The sequence below is a fragment of the Crocodylus siamensis genome, chromosome 7, assembly GCF_052110815.1.
Source record: "Crocodylus siamensis isolate JL-2025a chromosome 7, ASM5211081v1, whole genome shotgun sequence".
Lineage (NCBI taxonomy): Eukaryota > Metazoa > Chordata > Crocodylia > Crocodylidae > Crocodylus > Crocodylus siamensis.
In genome coordinates, this window is record NC_143401.1 from 23814848 (window position 1) to 23841698 (window position 26851).

Sequence of the window (26851 nt, forward strand, 5' to 3'; positions counted from 1 at the left end):
TCCCCCAGGAAACTTCTGCTTCCCACTTTACTTTGTCAGCGAAAAGAATAGCTGTGGGTGGAGGCATGAAGCTGTCACAAGGGGCAAAGTGCTGGCTAACAGAAAGTATGACCCTGTCAGGTGCCTGCTGATAGGTGCCAGTACCTCAAATCCTTCAGATGTCACAGAGCAAAGGGATTGGTGCTCAGAGTGCATTCAGCACTGGCTATAATCAGGCCTTTAATCAGTTCTGGACTTTGAACAGCCTGTGCACCATTCAGCTGCAATAAAAGACAGGAGGCGGCATACAGCATCAGCCCCAGCCACAGGAGTTTCTCTGCTGTGGATACCACAAGAAGCACAGCTATGAATTGGTAAAGCTCTTCCTTTCCTTATGAACTAGTGAGAACTGTAATCAAGGCAGCTGAAGGGGGCATTTATCTTCTGTGATTATTCTGACTGGAAGGATTCGTTGTACTTCTTCTGTTGTACTGGTCCTTGTGGTGCTCAGCAAAAAATTTTGTGAGATGGGAAAGAGGGATACTCTCTAGGATCTGCCCCCAACGCTTTTGGGAGTGGGGTTTGGAGCATCTGGGTAGATGCCAATGTTGGTGGTCTAGCCCACACTAGGGTTAATGGGAGTCAGGGGTAAATTCAGGTATGGCACAATGGTGCATTTGTACCCATCCCCATTGTTCCCCCCCCCTCCACAATGTAGTTCACCTGTTAGCAGCTCCAGTTCCATGCATCCCTGAATGACTATATCCCCTGTGGGGTCCAAGATGCGGCTGGACCCCTGGTGTGGCATGGGGATACCTGGAGGACCAAGCAGGGAGAAAGTGAGGAAGGGAAGACCAGCCACTGCCTCCATTTTCCCTGGCTCTCCTAGGGGCAGAAGAAAACCCAGGACTGCTCTTGGCCATCACAGCTGAGGGCTGTGGTGAACACATGCATGGGTAGAGACAGTGGTGGCAGTAGGTGTATTCCCCCTTCAGCACCTGCATCCTGCCCCATTCCCCAGGTGCTCCCCACTGGTTGGGAGCAGGTGCTGGCACCAGACTTAATGGCAGCAAGTGGATCCCTGCTTCTTCCATCTCCACTGTTTCTCTTACTGGCCTAGGGGCTCCAGCTACAAGGGAGTGACTATGAGGGGCTCCTACTGAGACAGAAATGGCAGCCACTAAAGTGGTTCCCCATTCCAGCACCTGCTCCCAGCCATCAGGGGACAGCCAGGGAAACAGAGCAGTGAGCAGGAGTACTTCAAAGGGAGGACAGCCCACTGCCCTGTCCTAAACAAAGACAACACCCTGCACCGCTGATCAGCTGGAGCAGCTATGGAGCTTCCTCTGCTCCCAGGTGTGTCGGGACAGTGGCAGAGAACAAATGCCCTCTTTCTGTGCCCAGAGGCAAACTGTGGGCAACCTCTGATGGAAAGGGAGATAGAGGAATGGGAGTGGAGTACCTGTATTGAAGGGGAGAAGGTGCGGAGAAGAGGAAGAGGGAGTCTTACCTCCTTCAGGGACTCAAAAAAGTCCCTGGAAGCTGCTGCTGTGGCATAGTTTGTCTTCAGAGTGGAGGGGTAGGCTGCAACTACTGCTGCCACACTGGTAGTGTTTCCTGCACCTCAGTTATGGTGGGAGCCCTAATATTCCAACCAGCCCCAGCTGCAGGCGAGGGCAGGGGGCACATAACCTACCCCATTGCTAGCTGCCCCACTGGCAGATAGGGGCAGGGGGCTCAGACCTACCCCACCCCTGCAGCTCTTTCCAAACCCCATACCTTGATCACCTGATTAAGGTATTAGGCTGGGACCTACCCCTGACTAGGACAGTTCCCCAGCCCTGCTCCACGATTGCAGGGTGGAGGCTGGGGAAGCTTGTTCCCTGTTCAGCTCCTTGTGTGTGGACCCGGGTAGAAAACAGGCTGGGGAACTTGTTCCCCGCTCAGTTCCGTGAGTGCAAAGCTGGGTAAGGAACAGGCTCCCCAGCCCCTGCCAGTTCTGTGACCAGTGGACCAGCACTGGGAGATCCTCATCTCACAGCCGGAGTTCCACAGTCATGGGGGTCAAGCTGGGAGGCCCCTATCTCCCACCTTCACCTCTATGGTTGCAGGGCAGTGCTGGGAGATAACCAGCTCTACCATAGTGGGGCCAGTGCTGAGAGATCCTTATCTCCCAGCTTTAGCTCCGTGGTCACAGGGCTCAAGCTGGGAGACCCTTATCTCCCAACTCTCAGACTGCAATGGTGAAGCAGGGGCTGGGAGATAAGGATCTTCCAGCCCCTGCTCCCTGGTTGCAATCTCAGAGCAGGGGGCTTTCGATCTCTACATGAGCAGTATTATGCCATTACTAATCAAAAGTAAATTTTCTACTTGCATTTGCAGATAGCAAATTTACTTATGATTAGCAAGGTATATTGTGCAGTAAGCATGTGCACATGTAGATGCACAGGCTTACTGCTTAATAAAGCATTTCATGTAGATGCACCCAGCATGTTTGTTGAGTATCCATGCTAAAACATGCAGCAGCTTAAAAAAAAAAAAGATAAAAAGCATCAATTCTAGATAAGCTAAGACTATAGATACTGTGGCAATGTAGCAGTAACCCCCCACCTGCCTCTGGGCATGCCACCTGGCTTTATCTCCTGCCACGCCTTGTTGGAATAATAATATGCTGTTAAATAAGGCAGGAGGCTGCCCATTACTGCACCCCCATATTTGAGGATGTCCGCAGCTCTGTACCTCCCCTACACCATGGCCCAAGCCTCACAGATGGCGTCCAGATGTTACAGTACCCCCAACCTATAGCCAAAACATGCTTAGGCCACGCCGTCAGGCCTCAGTCACTCACACAGTCATACTGTCTGCCTCTCACTTGGGACTCACTCACTTCACCCTCTCACAGGGTCTCTTTTTCATGTCACCAACTTATACTGCCTTGCTCCAAGCAGGCACCCTTTGGCCATAGGCTTAGCTAATCCATTCCTTGGGTGGCAGACATACCATCTGTTGGACCTCTTCTGCGACCCTCACTGGGGTAGTGGCCAGTCAATTACCCAACCAGGTCTAAACACACTCGGGTCCCTTTCAGGGTACCAGTCAGGGTCTGTATGTGTACTGGGGCCTCAGCCCTCTTTCCCACTCTACTCTGGGCTCCATAGCGCCCCCTTTACTTGGAGTCTCGGGGCTTCCCTCCTCAGGTGGGTTCAGGTGGTCATAGCCATGCCTGGCCCTCTCAACCTCCATTGTCACCTGACCCACCCAAAGGTGGAAGCTGGGGTTAAGGCACCCTGACTCACCTTTCACCAGGGTGGTGACTGGATTGGCATTTCCTGGGGGCTCCCGCACCACTGAGAGCACCACCAGACCACCCACTCCCGGCAGGGTGCAGTTTTAAGTCATGCCCAGGACCAGGAGCCTCCTGACCATCCCCTACAGCTCCTCCCTTACCTCCAGATGATACCAGCAGCCTTGCAGCCACGCAATGTTGTTGCCTGGCCTTCCAGCAACAAAATACCCTGTTTATATGGGCAGCCCTGAATCCAAAATGGCTGCCCTCATCAGACACCTGTCATCTGCTGTCTTCAGGGCCTTAAAGTGGCAGGCATAAACAGTGCCCTGCCACAGATACTGTATGCAAATTACTATACATATGTTTATTTCAAGGTCAGTGGGTATGTCTCCATGTGCAAATGCTGCCAATGGCTTTATTTTAGAGTAAATTAGTCTACAGCAGGAATGGGCAAAATGCAGCCCATGGGCTGGATGCGGCCCACCAAGCCATTCTATCTGGCCCATGGTGTCCCTAAAAAATTTAGAAAATTAATATTTATCTGCCGCTGGCTGCCTGTCATGCAGCCCTCGACGGCTTGCCAAAACTCAGTAAGCAGCCCTCTGCCTGAAATAATTGCCCGCCCCTGCTTTAGAGTAAACCCACCCTGGGCAGGTGTCTACACATGTGAGGATATGGGATCAGATTTGCCGTTCCTGGCTGCAGTCTGTTCCCAACCCCTCTGGCTCTGCACCAGTCCCCTGCAGCAGCCAGGGGGAGCTCTAGGCTGTTCACTGCCTAAAACAGGACAATCCCCAGCCACCTCCAGGCTGAACTGTGCAGCAGGAACTGTCCCAGTCAAGGGCAGATCCCAGCCAGCTCTGGGCTGGTCAGGGAACTCTCCCTGTGCACGGAGCTCCCATCCCCTCTTCCCCAATCATGATCATAGACCTGGGACTGGGAACAAGTTCCCAGACCACTCCCAGGTCTTGCTTCATGATCTCAGAGCAGGGCCTGGGAGCTCGCTGCTGCTGGGGCAGGAAAACATTGTCCCTGCCCAGGCCCCAGTGGTGGAGCCCACCCTTGCAGCAGGCAGCTCCCAAGAGCAGAGAGCAGTCTCCTGCCCCTGCTGCCCAGGAGAAAATTTGCTCCCAGTCAGCCATCTACATGTGCCATAATGCAACGTAATTTGCAAGTAGCAAATTAACTGCCAAGTAGAGGAAATTCCTGGGCAAGCATGTGTATGGTGATGCTTACTGTACAGTTTTTAGCTCTACTAATAAAGTGTAGTGTGTAGACATACCCAGATATTTTTCAAATTTACTCCTCATTTCCATGTGCTCAGGGACAGCAGAATCTGACAGTAAGGAATGGGGGAAGGGTCTGCAGAGGGAATAATTTGGGGTTGGAGGGCAAGCGGGCTGTGTGACACCTCACATTTATTTTCCCAGCTATAGAAGTGGGAAATTGACAAATATCCAATAATTAAATGCTATACTTGGAACATTATATCAAATTTATAAATTTTCAATGTATAGAATTTAATTATTGGGGTCATCTTATAAATAGGGTCATCTTAAAATATAGTAATGCCCACCTCAAATGTTCAAAAATCAAGCTACTCTCTTGAATCAGAAGATTTAAAAAAATTGAACTATATTCATTTCTTTTCTGATTTAGAACCCTTTAAAGGAAAGCTTTGCTTTAAAATCACAGGACTTATAATCTCCTCTTTTCTAAAAGAGCTGAGAATCTTGCATAATTATAGGATGTTGGAACCTGGGGTTTTTATAAGAAAGCAACAGTTACTATGGGACTCATGATGATATTGCAAGAATTGGTCATGTTGTACTGTCTAGCTTGCTTGCAATGTTTATAAATTCTTCATGGAAGTAAAGTCAGGATGAGCCCCCATAACATATTAAGTGGTAGCGTGGGGAGAAAGCAAGTACATACAGACGGGAAGAACCACACTGGGACTTGTTTGGAAAAACTAACCATCTTTTACCCTGACTTTTTCCAGGCTTATCCTTCTGATTGGGTCAGCTGTTTTTCACCTTCATGCTGCATCCCAGGTAAGTTAGCAAATAAATCCACTTAACTAGTTCCACAATCACTGTTACACATTTGGTACTACACGACCAGCTTGGGATGGGTGGTGGTGGCACTGGGAGAGAGGGCTGGGGGGGCTACGGTGAATTATGGGGTGGCTGCAGCCTCTCCATAGTCCCTCTCCCCAGTGCTGCTGCTGCATGTTCTGAGCACAGCCCAGCTCAGCCCCCCCACACCGGGAAGAGCCTGGTGCCATTCCAGCCCCATCCCACAGCAGCAGCTCGCCCTCACCCCATGCACAGATCTGGGGGCATGTGCCCTCCATGCCCTCCTGTGGTGTGCATAACACCAGGAGCTGTGCCCCCCGGATGAGTCACTCGCAGCTCTGTCCCATGCCCTGCCCCAGCTGTGCAATGCCTACCCCTGCCCCAGGCCCACCCCCTTCCTTACTGCTGCATGCGCACCCCTCCCCACCCTTACTGCAGCTGCCCAGAGCTCAGGGTTGGGCTGCCTTGTGGCCCTACCTGCTGCCTGCATTTGGAGCAGGGGCTAAGCCACATTAGCCATGGCCTTCTGCCACCTATGAATCTGGGACCAACAGGAACTGGCTGGGCCCTGCTACTCCAGTAAGGGTTTACCACCAATGAGGTCCATACTGTATAGAAATAAATTAATCAGTACAACATAAATAGTTGTGTTCTTCATTCATTCACAGGCCTACCTTGGGTCAGCTTCTAGTATGGTTTGAAGTTGTTTGAGGATTTTCCATATGGGTTTGAGGGAGGGGTAATTTGTCATAATCAGCAGCGTGCAATTCGTATGGGGTTTTCTTCTGTACTGCAGCAATTTTTCACATGGTATCTGTGTGCAACCAGAAGAGAGGCATTTAGGGGGTGACCCTCACATCCAGCCTCATTGCTCTAATATCAAGGACAGTTGGTCCCATGAAGCAAAATCTGGACTGGGGAGTGAGAGAACTTACATTTTGTTCCTGACCAAAATGTGTTTTTCATTGGCTGAATGTGCAGCCTTGATCATCTTACTGTAGCCCTTGTACCTTGGTTACCCTTCCCAGGAGTGGGGGGCTGTAGTGGTCCACCTCACTAGCCTGGCACCACCAAGCTCAAATCGGTCCTTGAACCCTTGAATTAACTCCCAGCTCTGGATTACCTGGTCCCCACCACAGTTTGTTTCTGGACTTCACAACACAGGTGATAATCGCCTGGGTTCTTCCAGACCACAACAGAAAACATAAACAGTAAAACAACACCATGGAGCACAACATAGGGAACATCTCCACATTGCCCTATGGGATGTGTAGATGTTCTTTTGGAAGTACTAAAACATGGTGCAATAACCACCCATATTGTGCCATAAGCACGGTGCACAGTTATTTTTAGCATCTACTTTTCCAGAGCAGGGGAACGCGTGGCTACATTGAAGCAGCTGCTAGTCACATATAGACACCTGTGGATGCTACCTCACTGTATTGCATTGCTATAGCAATGTAGCTTCAAGTATAGATGCACCCATAAACTACCAACAGTCCACAATGAATACCCAGCAGCCTGGGTTAGTTCTCACCCTATACTCTATTTTCTTCCTTGAAAAGACCTGTCTCTTCACATGGGCAATTCCCCCTCCAGGTCCTTTCTCTCACTTCCTGTTCCTGTTCCCTTATATTTCTGGGTCAGCCAGTCAACTTTCCCCCATTTACTAATTGGCTGAGTCAACTGCAGCCCCTTAGATGCAGAGAGGGCAGGGATGTGGGTGGATGTTGTTAGGAAAATAATGTTTTTTTGTTTCAACCATGTGTGTGTCCTGAGAGTGGTGTTGGGGGGTGGGTAGAGGGTATGGGGTGTGTGGGCAGTGGGGAAGGCTGGCTGGAGCAGGGAGTGCAGGAGGTGGAGTTCAGCCAGGGCCTCCAACAGACAGTGTCCTGGCCCCCACTGGTAGGTGCATGGCTATCCTGGGGCCTGGACAGAGGGCAGGGGAGGAGTTTGCAGGGGCCAGCAGGGCCAGCACCATGGCCAGCAGGAGAATGGAGTGCTGGTCACCACTGGTAGCAGTGGGGCAGGAGCAGGGGCTGGAGCAGCCCTGGTGGAGGGAGGCAGCATGTACAAGGAGTGAGCTGCTACATGCTGTCCCTGCCCTGGGCATCCAGCTCCTGGACTGGGGAAACAGCTGGCCAGGGATCAAAGGGCTGGGCTATGTTTCCAAGATGGCTGCCAAGTGCTGGCAGCTGGGTCTGGCTTCAACATAGCTGTTACATGCAGGTAGCCATGTAGTCGTAGGCTAGAGCTCCCCCTGGTGGCCACAGGGGCACTTACCAGGGCTGATGGGACTTGGCACTAGATTTAGTGCCAAGTTCCTGCACAGACACCTGCCAAAAATCACTGTGCATTACTTTAATGCACATTAATTGTGTCATGCTTAAATATACATGTAGACGCACCCACTGTTGCATAAAGATGCTCTCAAAATTGAAGAATGCTGGGCGTTGGCTCTAGAAGTAGGTAGGAGTCACTTTGTAGAGAAGTTCTGTGTGCATTGGGCAGTAAGAACAAGGCTATTTATAGTAAAAATGATCTGTCTTCAAAAAATGTTCCTGGGGCAGCTGCTGTTTGTGTCTACATGCCAGCCAGACAAGCTAAAGCAAAGCAAGTGTTGAGTTTCAACCTATTGTCACTCCTACTCAGCTTGAGAGGAAATCACCAACAAAGCTGTGCAGCATTTAGAAAATCTCTGTGTCTTTGTTGCCAAGGAAAAGATGGCAACTTCATTGGGGAATCCCAGTCTGCCTTGTTGTCCCATGAGACTCCAGATGAGAAGAAGCAAAGGAGAGCTTATTGAGGCTGGGGGGTATGAAATAAGGGACACCCTGTTTCCTGAGAGCCATTTCTGACTCTATGAATCCTTGTATTATCCAGTGGAGTGGGATCATTTGTCAATTTAATCACCTTTATTTGATTTTCTCGTTGACTTCAGGTTCAGAGTGATGTCAAAGAAATGGAGATACCTTCGGAGCAAGACCTTATTAAGGAAATGTAAGAGACTTTTAGCTGCAGTAAAAACCATTGAGCAATGCTTCATCCATCTACATTTCTACTGCTGTATACGCTCTGCTCTAGGATCACTTGTACAGACACCAGTTTATAATAGGTCCAAAACATTTAACATAAAGAATAGGGCTGTGTGAAGCTTCAGTCCCTGATTCGATTCGGCAGAGATTCAGCCCAATTCAGTGGCTGAAACTATGAATCTGAATTGAATCAGAAGACCCTTTAATCTCTCCAAATCTAATTGGAACCCTCCAAATTGATTCAGAGAGATTTGGAGATTCAGACATAGTCACAGCTTTATATGTTTTTTCTACATACCTCAAGGTACCAGGCGTGACTCATGAATACTGCAATGGTGGTGTGGATGGAGCATCCCCCAAGAGCACAGGGGGCTCCCCAGTGCATTTGGCAGCAGACCCAGAAGTGGACCAGAAGCACTCTGTGGGCCCCCCTGCACTCCCCCAGCTCTGCAACTGGTACATCCTGGGTCTGGAGGGGTACCTGGTACCACACTCCCCAGCAGACCCAGAAGTGGACCAGAAGTACTTCCAGTCCACTTCCAGGTTCACTGCTGAGAACACTGTCCCACCCCCTGTGCACTCCTGCGGGATGCTTCAGCCCCACCATCTCAGCGTTCATGAGCTGCTCCTGATACCTCAAGGTATGTAGAAGAAAAAGAAACATTTAAAGCTGTGTCTATGGCCAAATCACTGATTCTCTGAATCTTCAGATTCAGTCAAATTAAAATCGGGGACAGTGACCCAAATAAACAAATTGAATCACTGTCCCCAATTCAGGACGAATCTGAAACTGAATTGAAAATGGCCCATTTCGCACACCCCTAATGAAGACTATGTCTACACCACATTCCTGGAACTCCTGAAAGCACCCACTCCCACTGATTGCACATGCAGAAATGGCAATGATGGATCTGCTACTATCCCCTACTGCAACTCTCAAGCATGTTGGTCAGAGAAGTCTTAGCTGGGAACCCCTGCAGAGGTGGTTTCACTAGTTCATTTCTGGGTTTGCTGAATAGGAATGGAAGCAGGCATACAGGACTTACTCAAGGGAGATTGTCCCAGAAATGCTGAGGACATGGTGCTGACATACTCTAATGTCCATACCAGTAAGAAGGGTGCCTAAAAGCTATGCCCCAGAGTGGAATCAATAACTTGCATTAAGTGCCAAGGCCATTTCAGGATTTTATCCAGTGATCATGTAATGGGAAAAAAAAAACAAAACAAACCAGTGTTGAGAACAGGGACCAGAGACTATGACTCTCCCTTCCATGTAAATATGCTAGTCTTTAAACTAGTCGGTCTCTCTGACTTACACAGCTTTGAGGGTTTCTGTACACAAGCACAGAGGCTGCTCTGATGTGCTATGAATATAGAACATCAGAACAGACTCCATTAATCGAGTCTGCTGGAGTGTGATAATTACTACACTCCAGCAGCCTCCCACGTCTCATATAACAGCATCCCCACACTTCAAAATGGTGGTGGGGGAGCTTGAGCTAAAACTCATTCAAGGGTTCCCATTGTCATTTTGAAGCACAGGGACACTGATACATGAGATGTTGTGGCACTCTTGGAACCACTCGAATTGAAGCATTATGTGACTCCCTCCCCCCATCCCCCCAACCCCATGTAAAAGTATGTGGCAATGTACCCTTGTTGCTTGCCACTCTAAGGGCTGGAGCAAGCATTCTGATGGTGCTTGATTAAGGCAGCCATTTTCAAACTTAGGCAAGCCATGCAGAGGCAGCAGTTTGCTACTTGCAGCCAAGGGAGCAATGTCACCCAGCTGAGTGGGTGCTTGGAACATCCTGGAGGTAAAGGTAGGAGCTATGGGGATGGCATGGAGGCTCCTGGTCCTGGGTATGACTTGAAAATGCATGCTGCCAGGGATGGGTGGCCTGTTGGGACTCCCTGTGGTGGGGGAGTTCCCCAGAAATGCCAGGCCAGCTACCTCCCTGGTGAAAAGCAAGGAGGGGCACCTTAAAACCCCAACCTGCACAACTGGGTGGGTAACCCCACAGTAGGGCCTGAGATGGTGGATTAGCTGCCAAGAAAGAGTGGGCTAGCTGCTCAGAAGCCTGACTCAAGGCAACCTTGACTGGTCAATGCTGGGTCCAGGATCAGAAGGGTCAGAGCACCCACCACAAGGGATGCCCAGAGCCAAGGGGCCTGGGCTTCCAACTGGCCTTGAGGCAGGGCCAGGGCCTGCATGGCCAAAGGTCCCAGAGAGGGGGCCACTGCTGAGAGGGAGAAGACTGCAGGGAGCTTGACAGCCCAGAATGAGGGATTAGGCTGCCTGATTAGGAGGGATCTAGTTGGGGCCCAAACTAGGATGCTATGAGGCCCAGGGTGTGGCCAGAGCTATTAAGAACTTAGATGCCATCTGTTAGGCATGGATCATGGTGTAGGGGAGGTACAGAACCATGGATAGCGCCCCCTGGTGTCAGGGCATATAATGGGCAGCCTCCCGTGTTTACCACCAGCTTATTATACCAGCAAAGTTGTGGCAGGAGAGACTGGTTGGACTGCCCCACATAGACAGGTGGGTAGACTGAGGTTGAGACTTGGCCCTGAACATGCCCCCTGTCATAAAGTGCGTTCAGTTTTTATTTCCATCTGTGGCAAAATAGGATCCCCCAGGTACACATGTTCCTGCTAGAAACTGGAGGGTGAGGAGCAAGGATAAAGAAACTATTCCATTGCCCTGTAACTATAAAAAAATTAAAATGCAGGGCCCCTCCCCTCTAAGGCAGAATTCAACTCACTACATCATCCCTCCTGGTTTCCCCTCCTAGCTTTACATACTTTTCCCTACTGGTTTCCCAGTGAGCGAGCTTCAACAAGAAGGCTGGCAGCTATATCTACCCCATGACCTAATTGTTAGAACACTTTTCTGGGAAATAGGAGATGAAGGTTCCCCTCTGGGTGAGGAAGGCCTAGAACAGTGATGGGCTAAATATGGCCTGCATTCCAGATTTGGCCCACCAAGAGATTTTCTCCAGCCTGTGGTGGGTTCCTTCATCCTGCCTAGCCCAGGTGCAGGGGGTAGCCTGGTCTGTGGCACGTGCAACTGGCCCTGCCACCCCCAGGTGTTCATCAGGACTTGGCCACACCTGGTTTTAGCCTGTGTATTATGCTGGTGTGCCAGATCACACCCATGGGTGGACCATACATACCAATGCCATTCTAGATCCATTCTGGAGCAGCCCAAAAACCAACCCCACCTGCAAAGTTTAGCCCATGGACTAGCCCCACACCACATTCTAGCCCTGCAGGGCTAGAAAGTTCAATGCTACTGCTATAGGCTCCAGGGACATCTCAAGATTAAAACTTGCAGGGCTAAGGACAGACATTACACTTAAACGAGTTTAAGTGATCAGAAACTGGTTTAAACCTGTAATAGCATGGACATTCTGTGCACATAAACTGGTTTCAAACTGGCCAAAACCAGTTTAAGATAAACCTGGTTGAATGTAGTATCAGAGACTTAAACTGGTTTGAGCCAAATCAGTTATGCATTGGCTGTTCCAGACCCCTTTCTGGTTTAAGCTAAACCAGACACTCCCAGCATGCTCTTGGGGATGGGCTTTCTGCTCCAACCCAGCTGGGATGGCACCACCCCTCTGCTCCCCAACTGAAGCAGGGACAGGCAGGGGTGGGGGTCTGGCCAGGGAGAGGCTTAATTCCCCCAGGCATGGCTGGTGAACTCAGACTGGTGGGGCAGTGGAGTGTCCCATGAGAGTGATGGGAGTGGGTTGCAGCCAGCCAGCAGTTGAGGGCAGGGGAAGGTTTGCAGCCAGCCAGAAACACAGGGGTTTTCAACCTCCGTGCTACCGGCCAGAGTGCCCAGCCAGCTGTAATCCCCTCCACCCCACCACTGCTGGGTGGCTGCAAAACCCACCCTGCTTCTGGCCAGCTCCAACCCCACCCCACCCCCACTCCTGTGGGATATTCCACCACCCCACCATTCTGAGTTCACCAGCCATGTCTGAATTCCCCTCTCCCTATCCCACCAGCAGGGATCTGAGCCGGGTCTGGCGGTTGCTCCCTACTACTCCTGCAGGAGTGGGCAGCAAGGCCCCTGAGGTAGAGGGGGCAGGGCGGGGAGTTAGTCTCCTCTCTACCCCTATTGGCAGTCAGGTCTACCCTCCCCCCAGTGCCACCGCACTCGCTCCCTGCGGCAGATTAGGCCCCTGCTGTCCCCTCCACAGAACGATGGAGAGAGGGGAAAATAACCTCATCCCCGCCTCTCCAAGGGCCCTATGGACTGGCTGTGCCCCTGCCGGGCCACTGCAGCAGAAGGGGGCAGGGCCCTTGGTGGAGGCTGCAGCCCACCCTAATGTCTGGCAGTGCAAGTCCCTTCCTGGTGAGGGGGCCCTGTTGTGGGGTGGGTGGAGCAGCAGCAGGCTGCAGGCAGCAGCACCAGGGCCCAGAGGCCCCCCCCCAGCACCACCACCACCACCGCAGTCACTATTCTTGCCCCACAGTGGACCCCTCCACCACTGGAAAGGGGATCCTTCCCCGTCATGTTTGCTCCTCTGCTTCTGGAGTGGAGGAGCAGGGGCACAGCCAGATGCCATAGGCTGGGTGAATGTAGCCTGTGGAGGGGATTTGTCTGGAACCCAGTGGGTTCCTCAATCTTGCTGAGCCAATGTGCCACTTCCTGGGTGCTCAGCAGGGCTGGGGCTGCTCCGTGGCAGGACTGCCTTTCTCCACAGCCTGGTCACAGCAGCTCCTGTGCTGCTGCTGCTGCTGGCCCCAGTACAGGCAGGGACTAGCACACATGGCCCTAACCTCGCGCACCCCACGCCAGCTCCAGGCTCACCCATCCAGGCTGAGCAGTGGTGGCAGGGGAGAAGCTGCTGCTCAGCATGGTGGGGAAAGCAGCCCTCCCCATTCTGCTGCTGGTGCTTCCAGGTACAGCTACCCAAAGCCTGTACAGGAATGTCCTGTGTCTCCGCCATGTCACTGCCACCTCTGGGCTGCCCCGCGAGGCAGCAGTGCCACTAAAGCAGACAGAGGGCAGCCTGGTGTCAGCTCCAGGAGGCTGCAGCAGATGCAGGCAGCAGGATGGGGATGGGCCACTTTTACTCCACTCTGAGCAGTGGTTTCTCCCCTGCCATCACTGCTCAGCCCAGACGGGGGAGCCTAGAGCTGGCACTGGGCACGCAGGGCAAAAGTGACCCCTCCCCCTCCCACTGCCATTGCATCCTGCTGCAGCCATCTGGAGCTGGCACCAGGCTGCCTTGTGTCTGCTCTGCTGCAACCACTGCCCTGTGGGGCAGCCCAGAGACAGTGGTGACACAGCAGAGACACGGGGCAGCCCTCACGGTACAGCTGTGCAAGGCTTCGGACAGAGCTTTGGATCCGGAGAAGCTTCCAATGCTTCAGGGTCCAAAGCAGCACATCCACGTTGAAGCGCTGCCTCATTCGGCTTCCCAGGGCAGTTCAGAGCTTCCAAAGAGCTTCAGAGCCACTTTGGAGCTGCCTTGGAGATCCGGCCATAGGGTATAATGGGGAAATAATAAAATATCTATAAGTTTGTTGTTTTTTTGTCTGATCTGGATGAAATTTTCAGGGATGGTAGACTCTGCAGAGTGGATGAAGCCTGCCAAGTTTCAAGAAGATCGGTGTAGGGATTTAGGAAGAACAGCACCCTAAATTCTTGTAAGCAAAACTCCTGTCACATCTATGCATTACAGCATGGGGGGGGGTCAAAACTGCAGGGGTGGTAGCTCTTGCTGAGGCCACAGAGCCTGCCAAGTTTCAAGAAGGTCAGTGCAGGGGTTTGCGGAGTGGGGGGGAACTGCCCCTCAAGCTGCTGACAAGCAAAACTGGTGCCATGGGGCAGGGAGGGGAGACACTGCTGCAGACCTAGCTGCTAAGCTGCTGTGCTCCCAGTTACCAATCAATCAGTCAATCATGATTCACTCATGGACCAGGGACTGGGGCACCAGCTCAATACACAGGACCTAGCTACTACATAATGACTTAACAAGCAGCAGTTAGCACCTACAAAACCAGGCTAAGGAGAGGAAAGAACACAGTTTTGGCACTTTTGTCTGTCAGCAGCAAAGGGTGCAGGGCCCCAGGACCCGCCTGCACCAAATCTCCTTGACAGCTGGCAGGCATCACAGCAGAGGCCACCATCCCTGCAGCTGTCACCACACTGCGCCTTAACAGACACAGTGTCACCCACCTCACGAGTTTTGCTTGTCCACAGCTTGGGGTGCAGTTTCCCCCAAACCCCTGCACCAATCTCCTTGAAATGTGGCAGGCTTTGTGACCTCAGTAAGAGCTCCCAGCCCTGCAGCTTTGACCCCCCTGTTTTGTAACACACTGCTGTGACAGGAGCTTTGCTTTCAAGCATTTGGGGTCCCCCCAAGCCCCTGCACGGATCTCCTTGAAACTTGGCAGGCTTTGTGGTCTCAAAAAGAGCTACCACCCATGCTGTTTTCACCCCACTGTGATGTGACACACAGCCAAGACATGAGTTTGGCTTTCAAGAATTTGAGGTACAGTTCCCCCCAAATCACTGCACTGATCTTCTTGAAACTTGGAAGGTTTCATGCTCTCACCAGGGGCTACCATCTCTGCAAGTTTCATCCAAACTGGACAACAAACAACAAAGTTACAGATATTTCATTGATTCCCCATTATACCCTATGGCCAGATCTTTGGCCGGATCCAGGAGGAAACCCGGTCCAGAGCTCCGGATCGGATCGCAGCCAACTCACACAGGCCTACTGCATAAACTCCAGGGGACTGCATCTGGAAGCACCAGCCTCGGGGTAGGAAAGGGCTGCTTTCCTCCTCCCCCACCCCTTCCCTACAGAGCAGCAATTTCTCCCCCACCACCACTGCGCAGCCTAGATGGGTGAGTCTGGAGCTGGCACAGTCAGACTGCACACACTGGTCCCTGTCTGTACTGCAGGGCTGCAGCAAGTGGCAGCAGCAAAGTTGCTGCTTCAGCCGAGCTGCCAAGAAAGGCAGTCCTGCCACAGAGCAGCCCCAGCCCCACTGCATGCCCAGGGAGAGGTACCTTGGCCTGGTGGGACTGAGGGACCCACTGGGGGGGCTAGAAAAAGCCCCTCTTCAGTCCAGATCCACCCAGCCCACAGAATCTCGTTGTGCCCCACCTGGCCACTGCAGTGGCAAAGGAGGAGCAACCATGATGGGGCAGGATCCCCTTCCTAGTGGGGGAGGGGCATGCTTCAGCATGAGGAAAGCAACCACGGTGGCAGCACTAGGGGGGTGGCTCTGGCCCTCCAAGTTCCGGTGCTGCCACCCACAGCCCGCCACAGCTCTGCCTGCCCCAGTGAGGCCCCCCACTGGAAAGGGGCTCACACTGCAGACCTTATGGCGGGCTGCTGTCATCACCAAGGGCCCTGCCCCATCCTGCTGCAGGGGCCCAGTGGGGGCACAGCCAGCCCATAGGGCCTCTTTGTGGGGGGGCCAGGGATGGGGTTATTTCCCCTCCCCCCATCATACCATGGAGGGGACAGCAGGGGCTTATTCTGCCACAGGAAGTAAGTGCATTGGCAACAATGGGAGGGCAGACCCAACTGCCAGCAGCTAACCCTCCTCCCTGCCCCCTCTGCTTCAGGGACCATGATACCAGCTCCAGCAACCGGCAGACCCAGCTCGGGTACTTGCCAATGGGACAGGGAGTGGGGAATTAAACTCCTCCCTCAGCCCAGACTGGCCAAGCCCTGGCCTGACTCCCCGCCCCCCCAGCATAGCTTCCCTGCAGCCAAGGGCATGCTCTAGTACCCCTGGATCCTGGCCTGATCAACTGCAGGCATGTTCCTGTATGTCTGTTCTGTTACAAACTGGTTCATTCTCTGCAGGTTAGGCTAACCTGCAAAGGTTGAATCCATTTAGACTCCAGCTTTTTTAATGTCTGTCCCCAGCCCAGAAGTAAGCTGGAACATGGCTAAGAGCTGATAAGTCTGCTCTATGCCTGATCTGCTTGCCAGCTCTGTAGCAGCAGCCTTGCCCGCCCCCCAGCACGGCTTAGTGCAGCACAGCAGAACACATATACAGCACCCTTTTCCAGCACACAGAGCCCTCAGCACCCGGCTTGTTCCCCTGTCCTCAAACTTGCTGGTAACCCCTAAGCAGAACAGCTGGGCTGCAGCCAAAGGCACATCCTGGGAACGCACACACACACTAGTCTGTCTGTGTGTGTACTCAGCAGTACATTTTGTGCAGTGCTTGTCTTGTGCTATGTGCATGCATCTGTACGTGCCTTATGCTGTGGTGTGTTGAGCTGTGCGTGTTTCATACTATGCAATGTGAGGTCTTGTGAAGTGGATGTAGTGTGTGTGAGTCTTGTGCTATGTGGTGTGCGTAGTGCGCTGTGCATTGTGTAAGTGCACTATGCTGTTCATGTTGCGTTGTGTTGTGTGTCTTCTGCTGTGTTGTATGTTAGCACAGATCAAAGAAAGTGTTCACTTCAAATGATGCAACTTTAAAGTGGCCTAGAAGGCACTTAGAAGTAGTTAACAAGCATGAACTTGTGATTCTTTACATTTTGAAAGTCCTTACAAGGTTGTAATAATATCTAATCACACCTTTTGATCTAGTCCTAAATAGATTTCAGAGACATTAGGGTTGGAAGGGACCTCGGAAGATTGAGTCCAGCCCCCTATGCACGGGGCAGGAAGTCAGCTGCGGTCATAGGATCCCAGCAAGATAAGCATCCAATTTGCTCTTGAAGGTGTTCAATGTAGGTGCTTGAACCACCTCCGATGGCAGACTGTTCCAGACCTTGGGGGCTCAAACAATAAAGAAGTATTCCTTATGTCCGGCCTGAAATGGGCTTGTAGTAGTTTATGACTGTTCAACCTCATCATCCCTTGGGGCGCTCTGGTGAGCAAATGTTCCCCCAGGTACTGGTGGTCATCTCCGATAAACTTGTAGGTGGCCATCGCATCACCCCAGAGCCTGCGCTTTTCCAGGCTGAAGAGCCCCATGGCTCTCAGCCTGTCATTGTAAGGTCCACTTTCCTAACCTCTGATCATGTGTGTGGCTCTTCTCTGGACTCTCTCCACCTTCTCCACATCCTTTTTGAATTGTGGAGCCCAGAACTGGATGCAATACTGCAGCTGCGGCCTCACCAAGGCTGAGTACAGGGGGAGAATGACATCCTGGGATTTGCTTGAGGAGCATCTATGGACTCAAGCCAGCATTTTGGTCGCTTTACTAGCCGCAGCATCACATTGCAGGCTCATATTCATCTTGTGGTCAATGATGGCCCCTAAGTCTCTTTCTTCTGTAGTGCTAGCTAATGTAGCACTGCCAAGCCTATAAGGATGCTGCAGGTTTTCTTCCCAAGGTGGAGAACCTTGCATTTTTTGGTGTTAAACACCATCAGGTTCTCGTCTGCCCATTTGCTGAGCCTGTCCAGGTTACCCTGGATCACCTGCCTGTCTTCTGGCATGGATGCTTTGCCCCAAAGTTTGGTGTCATCAGCGAACTTGGCCATTCCGCTCCTGACTCCAATGTCCATATCATTAATGAAGATGTTGAACAGTATGGGTCCAAGGACAGAGTCTCGGGGGACCCCACTGGTCACAGGACACCATGATGAGTGACTTCCATCAATTATTACCCTTTGGGTCTGACCACAGAGCCAATTTCCTAGCCAGCGCATCATGGTGGACCCAAGGCCACAATTGGCCAGTTTTGCCAAGAGGTGATCGTGGGATACCAGATCGAAGGCTTTTTTGAAGTCAAGATATATGACATCAATCTCTTCTCCCTTGTCCAGGTGATAGGTCACCTGGTCATAAAAGGAAATGAGATTGGTCAAACAAGTCCTTCCCACAGCAAACCCATGCTGGCTATCCCTTAGGATGTTGGCGTCGGCCAGTCCATTAAGGATAGCCTCTTTAATAAACTTTTCTAAGATCTTTCCCGACATAGAAGTCAGGCTGATGAGCCTATAGTTAGCCGGATTCACTTTCGTCCCTTTCTTGAAAATAGGCACCACATTGGCCTTCTTCTAGTCTTTGGGCACTACACCAGAGTGCCAAGAGTTCTCAAAGATCTGTGCCAGGGGCTGGGCTATGACGCTCGCCAGCTCCTTGAGTACCCTGGGGTGTAGATTGTCAGGGCCAGCTGACTTGAAGGTATCTAGCTTCTCAAGATGTTCCTTCACGAGGTCAGCATTAATGGAGGGCAGAGGATCTCCCCCACCCGGACCTCCCTGTGCCGTAGCAGGCATGGGAGTCCCATGGGACTGATGAAAGACCGACGCAAAGTACCCATTTAATAGGTTGGCTTTTTCCTAGGCGTCAGTTGTCAGTTGCCCCATCTGGTTCAGCAGGGGTCCAATGTTGCCCTTGCTTTTCCTCCAGCTCCCCACATATCTGAAAAAGGACTTTTTATTGTCCTTGATGCTCGAAGCTAGTTGGAGTTCAGTTGCAGCCTTGGCTTTCCTGGTTTGCTCCCTGCAGGACCAGACCACTGCAGAATAATCCTCCTTGGAGGTGAATCCTGTCTTCCATCTTTTGTAGGCTCTTTCTTTTTCACCTCAGAAGGTCTGCTAGATCTCTGGAGAGCCAGGGCAGCTGCTGTGCCCTCTTGCTGCCTTTCCTCCGAGATGGAATAGACTTGGCTTGTTCACTGAGGATCACTCCCTTGAGGTCCCTGGAAGTCACCCATGACAACCATGGTCCTGGAGCATGAGGCCTCAGCCAGTTCCCAGGCGAACTCCTGGTCAGGCTCAGGACTTTGAGCGGGAGGTCTGTAGTAGACTCCCACCATTGTGTCCCCTGTGCCATGTTCTCCATGGATTTTAACCCAGAGGGTCTCCAGTTGTCCACCCTGGTCGCCAATACCAGCTTGCAGGGACATGTAGCTTTCCTTAACAGAGAGCTACACCCCTGCCCCTTTTATCTACATAATCCCTCCTGTACAGGGTATAGCCATCTATACTCGAGGTCCAGTCATGGGTGGAGTCCCACCAGGTCTCCGTTATCCCCATGACATCAAAATTATTTGCACTAAGCAGGAGGATGAACTCTTCCTGCTTATTCCCCAAGCTCCTGGCATTTGTGTACAGGCAGGCAAGTGTCCCCCTGGGGGCTCTTGCCTTGCCCACAGATTGCACCAGAGCTGGGGCAAGGGTGGGTTCCCTTAAGTGCCTTGACCCACTGGCTTTGCAAGGGTTGCTCAGTGGGCCAGCAGCCCAACGGGCTTAGTTTAAATGCTTTTCTTAAGGTGTCAGAAGTTAGCATTTGAAAAAAAAATGTGCAACTTCCTCATAGATTTTTAAATTAAACAATAGTCTAGTTCAGAAGTGGGAAAACTACAGCTCATGAGCCAGATTCAGCCCACCAAGGATTTGTCCAGCCCACAGCAGGTCTCTCATTCCCTCCCAGCCCAGGCCCAGGGGGCAACCCCAGCCCTGGAGTGTGGGGCCACTCCCACTGCCCTCAGGAGTGAAGCAGGGCTGGGGTGCTGTGGTGGTCAGACTCACTTTCCAGCAGCCCTGGCAGTGACAGCTCTTTCCAGCTGCCATTACTGCTAGGCCTGGCCCTGCTGACTGGGCCCCCCCCCAGCAAGTCCACCCTGTACTCGCCACAGGGGCCAGGACCCACATAGGTAAGGCACACAGCTGGACAGATGGAATGAGGCCAGGAACAATGTTCAGGAGCAGGATGGAATTATGGGGTAGTGACAGTGCAGGGCCAGTGTCAGGGCTAGGGCAGAGTCACAGCCTGCTGTCACATGGCCTTGAGACAGGTGTGGGTTCCACAGGCAGGGATATGCAGGGAGTGGTTCATGACTCTGCCCTGGGCCCTGACCCCACAGGCCTCAGAACAATGGACCACCCAGGCCATGGCCCAACCAACTTTGCACACTAATTTATATAACCCACAAATGTGCAATTGTCATTCTGGTTAAAACTGTAGCTATTTTTTTTAACTAAATAGCTAGCTAAGTTAACGTGCTAAAAGCTGTTTCAGCCATGGCCCAGGAAGCCTACACCATTCTGCAGCCTATGCCTGATCCCATGCTGTGATCCCTGCAAGATCTCAGCCCCAGATGCAGCTTTCTGCCCACCTGCAGTCCTATCCCATCCACTTAGCCACACAGGCTCCATGGAGACCTCTGGATCACTGGATGGTAACAGCACAGAGCCAGGGCAGAGCCATGATCTGCTCCCAACATGCCCCTGCCCACAGAACCAGGACCTGTGTGTGGGCAGTGGATCATGGCTCTACCCTAGCTCCCAGCCCCACACTATTACTGCCCTGCAATTCCAGCCCCATCCCAACCTGCTCCCAGATGCTGTTCCCTGCCTGCCCATGGCCCCATCCCAACCATTAGGCTGAGTATAGAGCAGAGTCACATGGGGAGTTTTGGTGAGCTATCACATGGGAGTGGGTGCTGACCCAGTTCATGACAGTTCACACAAACTAACCATGTGGCCCATTGATCCAAATAATTGCCCACCCTTGGTCTAGTCTGATCTCCTCTACAACAGGCCAGAGCACCTCACTTCATGATGACTGTGGTAGAAGAAATTCTTAGGCAATAAAAGATATTCCTGGTCAGATTATATCCTGGGAAATTAATTAATGAATGAATTTCCCTTGGCTACAGTGCCATACTCAAATAACTGCCCCCAAGTATGTCTTTGCCATTATTTGGTGCTACTTAAAAGCTGATCAAAGTGTTTTCATTGAGAAGTGATTTAGGGGCAGAGGTAATGGCTTTTTCTCACAAATATTCAAGAGTTCATGGGGGAAAAAATCATGTTTCAAACAATTTCCTTTCTTTAGTTAAAAACCAGATATCACTCTAATGTTTACTAATGTTTTTTCACTAAAAATTATTTTAGAATACTAAAAAAGTTAAAAAAAAGAAAAAAAAGAAAAACAACCTCCTATCCTGCTTTTCTTTTTCTTCTTCTTTTTTCAGTTTTTCCAAGAGGAAAATAAAACCCCAGGGGAACAGTCTCAAAATATGTTGGGGGGAAAGAATTCTCAATATTTTTCATGAAAAATAATTAATGTTTTCACATAAATACCCCTAACTAGGGGTCTGCCCAACTCCAGGAGGCAGCCAACTGATTTCATGGGCAGGTCCTGGGGCAAGCTGTAATTTTCAAAGGCTTAATGTGGCTGGGTGTCCCCCATGCCTCTGATTAGCTGAGAGGCCCCAGTGACCCTTCCTCTTGCCACTGATTGGTGAAGACAGCTGTCCATCATGTGGCCCTGCTCCTCACTACTGATTGGCTGAGAGGGCTATCCATCATGTTGCCCCACCCCTTGCTTCTTATTGGTGGAAAGGTGCCACATGGCAGCCAGCCCTCTTGGCCAATCATCAGCGAGGGGTGGGAGGGGGGAGCCATCTTGCCTGCTGTGACCCTTCCTCCAGGCAGGATGCTCAAAAAGGAGGACTGCTGGCTCCCACTCAGAAGCCAGCATTTTATTTTTAGTAAGTTTTTTTTTTCCCCTATGCATTTCACAGAGATCACCCAATTTCATGATTTCCATGAAATCCCCACAATTTTTACTTGGGTAGGTCCCTATCCATTACATCTGTCAACAGTTACAGTAACCACTAACTTTTCAAGCCTTGGCAGTACGAGGTAAGAGTTATGATTATGTGGTATATTTTGCCAAAAACAGCACTCTCATGTCACTCCTGAAGGGAAAGAAAGCTGGCTCCTGATTGGTTGAAAGGAGTTGTGTTAAGTCAGTAAGTTTCAACCATTTTCCTCCTCAGTGGACTGTAGTGTACTGTATCATAAAAGCCATATTAACCAGTTAGATCATACATGGAGATAACTGTCTCCCAGCTGGTCTCTCTGCTTCAGTATCCCTTAACAGGAATTAAGGCCACTGTCAATCAGATTGCTTCAGAAAATTTGCACTCTAAGGGTGCATACAGCTGTTTAGGGGCTATGCTCTAACTTATAGTGCTTTCCACAAAGCTCCATGACTTACAGGATTGGCCCTTGCCAGCAGTGGGGGGTGCTCAAGCAGCTTCTTAGGAGGCTACCAAACCCCTCCTCCCCACCCCTGCCTCCTCCACCCCAGCTCTGGGACTGCCAGCAGGAGAGGCAGGGAGAGGGAAATGGAGCTCCTGGCTGGGCTTTGCCTGGCTAAAGCTGGAGGGGAGTGGGTTGGAATGGATCCCCCTCACCTCATGCCCAGCCAGGCTGGGTTATTGTGGGGAGCCAGGCCAGGCCCACAAGAAGAGGGGGCTCCATTCCACCCTACTTCCCCAGCTCCAGCCAGACATGGTGCTGCTGCTGCTGTCAAGAGGCCTGGTGCAGTGAAGGGAGCCCTCACTCACCACTCAGGCCTCACAAAAATGCAACTTGTGTAAGTGGGTTTAAACATACGTAACATTTCTCCCAAGAGAAGACATTTGTCCAGGGCTTTTACAGACACAGGAATCCACTGTCTCACTTTAAGTAGCTGTGAAGTAAGTGGGTGTCATGGAGTGGGACCTGGGAGCGGCCGTGAAGCTCCCTAGCGCCCCCTGCCGTGTCAATTAAGGTGATCCAGCACCCTTGACTCGCCCGCCATGTCTTTGATCTTATGAGTTCAGTTATGGGAGGTTGCCTACTTGCACCTTTGACACCGTGCCGATGTTACTTCAGTTCCTAGTGGGGTGCTCTCACCCCCAGCCTTATGGGCAATGCGTGCCTCCTGCCTCCCCTTCAGCACACCCCAAGCCTCACAGTTCCTGGACTTCCTTGGGTCCTTGCCCTTCGGCGCCCCTCTCTGGCGCCCCTGGGCTTGTCTCACACCCGGCGCCCCTTCTCTGGTGCCCCTGCACTTGCTGGCCCTCTCGGGCCCACTAGCAATACCCTTCCAATTGGGCTCAGGCTGCCTGTGCCGCGCCTCTCGCGCTCGTTGCCCCCCCCCCCGGGGCCTGTGCCGCGCCTCTCGCGCTCATTGCCCTCCCCCCGGGGCCTGTGCCGCGCCTCTCGCGCTCGTTGCCCTCCCCCCGGGGCCTGTGCCGCGCCTCTCGCGCTCGTTGCCCCCCCCCCGGGGCCTCGCTCTCACGCTTCCCATGCTGCACGCCATTTCGGGCTGGGGTCTGAACCCCTACACGCCGAGCGCCTCTATGGCACTCGCTCGCCATGACCACTGTGGCACTAGAGTCCCCAGCACTAGGGAGCTCTCTGGGGCTCTTTCCTGGTCCTAACCCGGTTGGGGCTCAGATGGCCGCAGCCATGCCTGGCCCCCAGGACCACCGTCTCAGTCCCTTGCCCTACTAGGGCTTCTCTCTCATCTCACCCCACAGGGTGGGGGTCAACACCCCTCAACACACGCGCCACTGGTACAAACAGCTGTGCCCACCCGGTACTGCTAGCTGTGCCCTGCTGGGCACCACGAATCCCCAGATTACTGGGGAGCTCCCGTGAGGCCTCCTCACACCCCTACAGCCTCACCCAGTCCTCCAGTATAACAGTAACCAAACTAAACCATAAGCCTGCCAGCTGTAACATAACAATAAGCCTCCTGGCTAAAGCATATTCTAGGCCCACCTGACTCTCTCACAAAGCCTTCTGATCAGGGTCCTCTCAACCCTCGCCATGGTGCAGCCCCTTGGGTGGTCAGGGTGCACCACTCATCTTTGCTCCGCTGGACTCTCCTGCACCTCAGGCTGCTGGACAGGAACTACTAGCTAGGCTTTGGCCTAGCTGTTTATAAGGGCCTGGCCCTGGCCCTGCCCCTTTTTGGTCATGTGACCAGCCTGGTTGCCCCAGCAACCCACATCTGTGCTGCTTCAGGGAGCTTCAGCAGCCCTATTCCTACTGCTAGTAGCAGGCACCCTGGTGCCCTGCTACAGTGGGATAAAATGTGCTGACACTTTTTACCTACTCAAGGTGGTGTAGGTAAATTAATTCTGGGTCTTTCAAGTTAACTGTGAGTCAATCCAGGGGCAAGTGTCCGGTTGTATGCTCTTGTTGGCCACCTACTGGCAAAAGAGCAGCAATGTGGCTTGGAAGGGTTATGTGTATAAATGACTGTGCCACTTGTATTTTGATCTGGATTAAAGCCCAAGACAATCAAGACCACCTCAGATGAGAAATCTGTTTACAGCCTAATTGTCTCAGTCATCAAGAATCAGTCATGGCTGATCAGCATCACCTAACTCTATCTATGTATTTAAGACATTAATTTAGCAGGAAAAAAATAGAATTTTGAAATGCAAAATCATTGTAGAGAGCTTTCCATTTATTTGTGATAATCAGGGTCTGAGTTCCAAATGCATCCTCAGCTTTTATTTATTTTGTCTAAAAGGAAACAGAATGTTTCACTGTTTGCCACCACAGTCCATTAGCTGAATATCTAAATTCTGTTCCTTGAAGCTATGATTTCATGAAAAAATAAAGTTAGAGGTAAAATGAAGACTTATTTATAAATGTGTCCCTCAAAATGTATGTAAAATTAAGGCTTTAAAAATGTTAAAGTTTTACATCTGACTTCAGTCTAACAGTACAGACACTGGGCCAAATTTGCCAAAGTCCTAAGTGGACACTGTACTCTGATAGTCAGTAATGGTACTGTCAAACCATGCTGGAATTTCAAGCCACGGACTTCAAAAGTTGATTATCATTAAGATTTATCACATTCTTGTGAATTTGATCTCTCTCACATCAAACAATCATCATGTTCACCTCAGCTTGACTTAATAAATTCTTTTATAACAGTATTTTTACTACACAAGAAAACATATATCTGTAACATTTTTGTTTTCCACAAAAATCACAAGGACAATCAGTTTGAATGAAAGTGATGATCTATCTGGCATTGGCCCAGAATTAATTTCCTCATCAACATTTTGCTTTCTAAATACTCCATCATGCTTATAATTAAGCAGCTTGAGTCAAGAACATCCTAGTTCATGAATTTATTCATGGGTCCAAATTCTATTATCTGCCTATTCACATTCTTCATATTTTGCAAGTTTTGTTGTTTGTTCCTTATTTCCTAGAATTCACAGAACCACTGAGTATTCATGGAAATGTTTGTGAATCCTAAAATATTCATGGATTGTAATTGTAATTATAATTATTTAACCATCCATTTTTATTTGCTACCTTTTACTCACTTATTTAATATGTTTCAGTAATCCTATCGGGGAGCAGAAACAATACCATGTAAGCCAGTCAAAAATGGTGACAAGAAAAACAGCATAGAATGAATAGTTTTGCAATTGTATTGCATCAAATACTTTCAAAATGAATAATTCAAACATTTTTATTCAAATGCAGTCACAGGAATAAAGTCTTTAGGAACTGTGGAATATCCAGTAAAGGTCATTACATTCTTTCTGAACACTGAAAATCCATTTCTGCATACAGATCTCAGGAAGGAATCAGGTCACTTCCAGCAGATCTTGGATGACAAATTTCAAGTCAAAAGTTTTAAAATATCCAGGAAGTTAATTGTCCTCCACACGGTACCTTTGTTTGAGAGTATGGCATGGTTTCTTCACTGAAGTTCTAGTATGCAAGGGAAGAGCACTGGACTGAAAGCCAATAAACTTGGCTCCTATCCCAAGTTCTGCTGGATGACTTTAGGCAGTGACTTCACCTCCATGCCTCAAATTCTCATCAGCTGGGGTTTATGCTATGGACATCCTTTACAAAGCACTGATAAAAGGTGCTATGCATTATTATTTCTTTTCCCAGTATCCTAGGCAGAAGAGCTATTGAACCACCAGAAGAGGAGGGAAAAAACGATGATATTGATCCAGGAATAGGAACTTTCTTTAATGATGCTCAGATTGGAAGAGGTAAATATCCTGGAGATTTATACTTTGTCTCCCAAGGTTTTCTCACTTGAGAAAGATAACACTCTTCCTGCTTCCTACACTTTCAGCCACCAGGAGCACTGGAGACACTCCAGCCCCTATGAATGCTGAGCCTGCTGCAATGCTGGAAGAAGACAGGGACCATATCTACCATGCTCACGATGGGGCAGAGTGGGGAAAAGTTCCAATAGAGGAAGTGATACTATTGTCTGATGTGGTCAGTGGCCTAGAAGAAGATAGAGACCATCTCTACCATGACAACAGGGAGATGTAACCCTATCTAATCCCACCAATAATAAAGGAATGGGGCATTGTCTAAATTTCTCCATCCTCTGTTTATGCTGCTGTGTTTTCTTGGCCATTTCCATTTCCTTCTCTTCCACCTGGAGTATCTTTGGTCTTCACCAGAACTGCGTGACAGTTTTTGGTACATAATTGCCCAAAATGCTGTTTGAATGGGAGCCAAATTTAGGTAAACATCAGGGATTACCTGCTGCTCCTCCCCCCCCCCACACCAATGGAGAAGGAGGTTTCAAAATTGTATTTTTAAAATGTAAAACTATTTCATTTTGACATTTTACCAAATGAAATGTCATGACTTTTCACTTCAAAACAGCATTTTCAATTGAAGATTGACCTAAATTATTTTAAAAAAAGAAAAGACTTAA

General features: G+C 50.6%; 1 protein-coding gene across 1 annotated transcript; it reads left to right on the forward strand.

Annotated features, from left to right (window-relative positions):
* The first annotated feature begins 206 nt into the window (after positions 1 to 206).
* On the forward strand, positions 207 to 26503 carry LOC149859605 (uncharacterized). The gene is made up of 5 exons (XM_090057859.1): positions 207 to 353; positions 5271 to 5322; positions 8288 to 8346; positions 26062 to 26165; positions 26252 to 26503. The coding sequence occupies exons 1-5, from the start codon at positions 346 to 348 to the stop codon at positions 26455 to 26457; spliced, it is 429 nt and encodes a 142-aa protein (XP_089913985.1). The 5' UTR covers positions 207 to 345; the 3' UTR covers positions 26458 to 26503.
* The last annotated feature ends 348 nt before the right edge of the window (positions 26504 to 26851 follow it).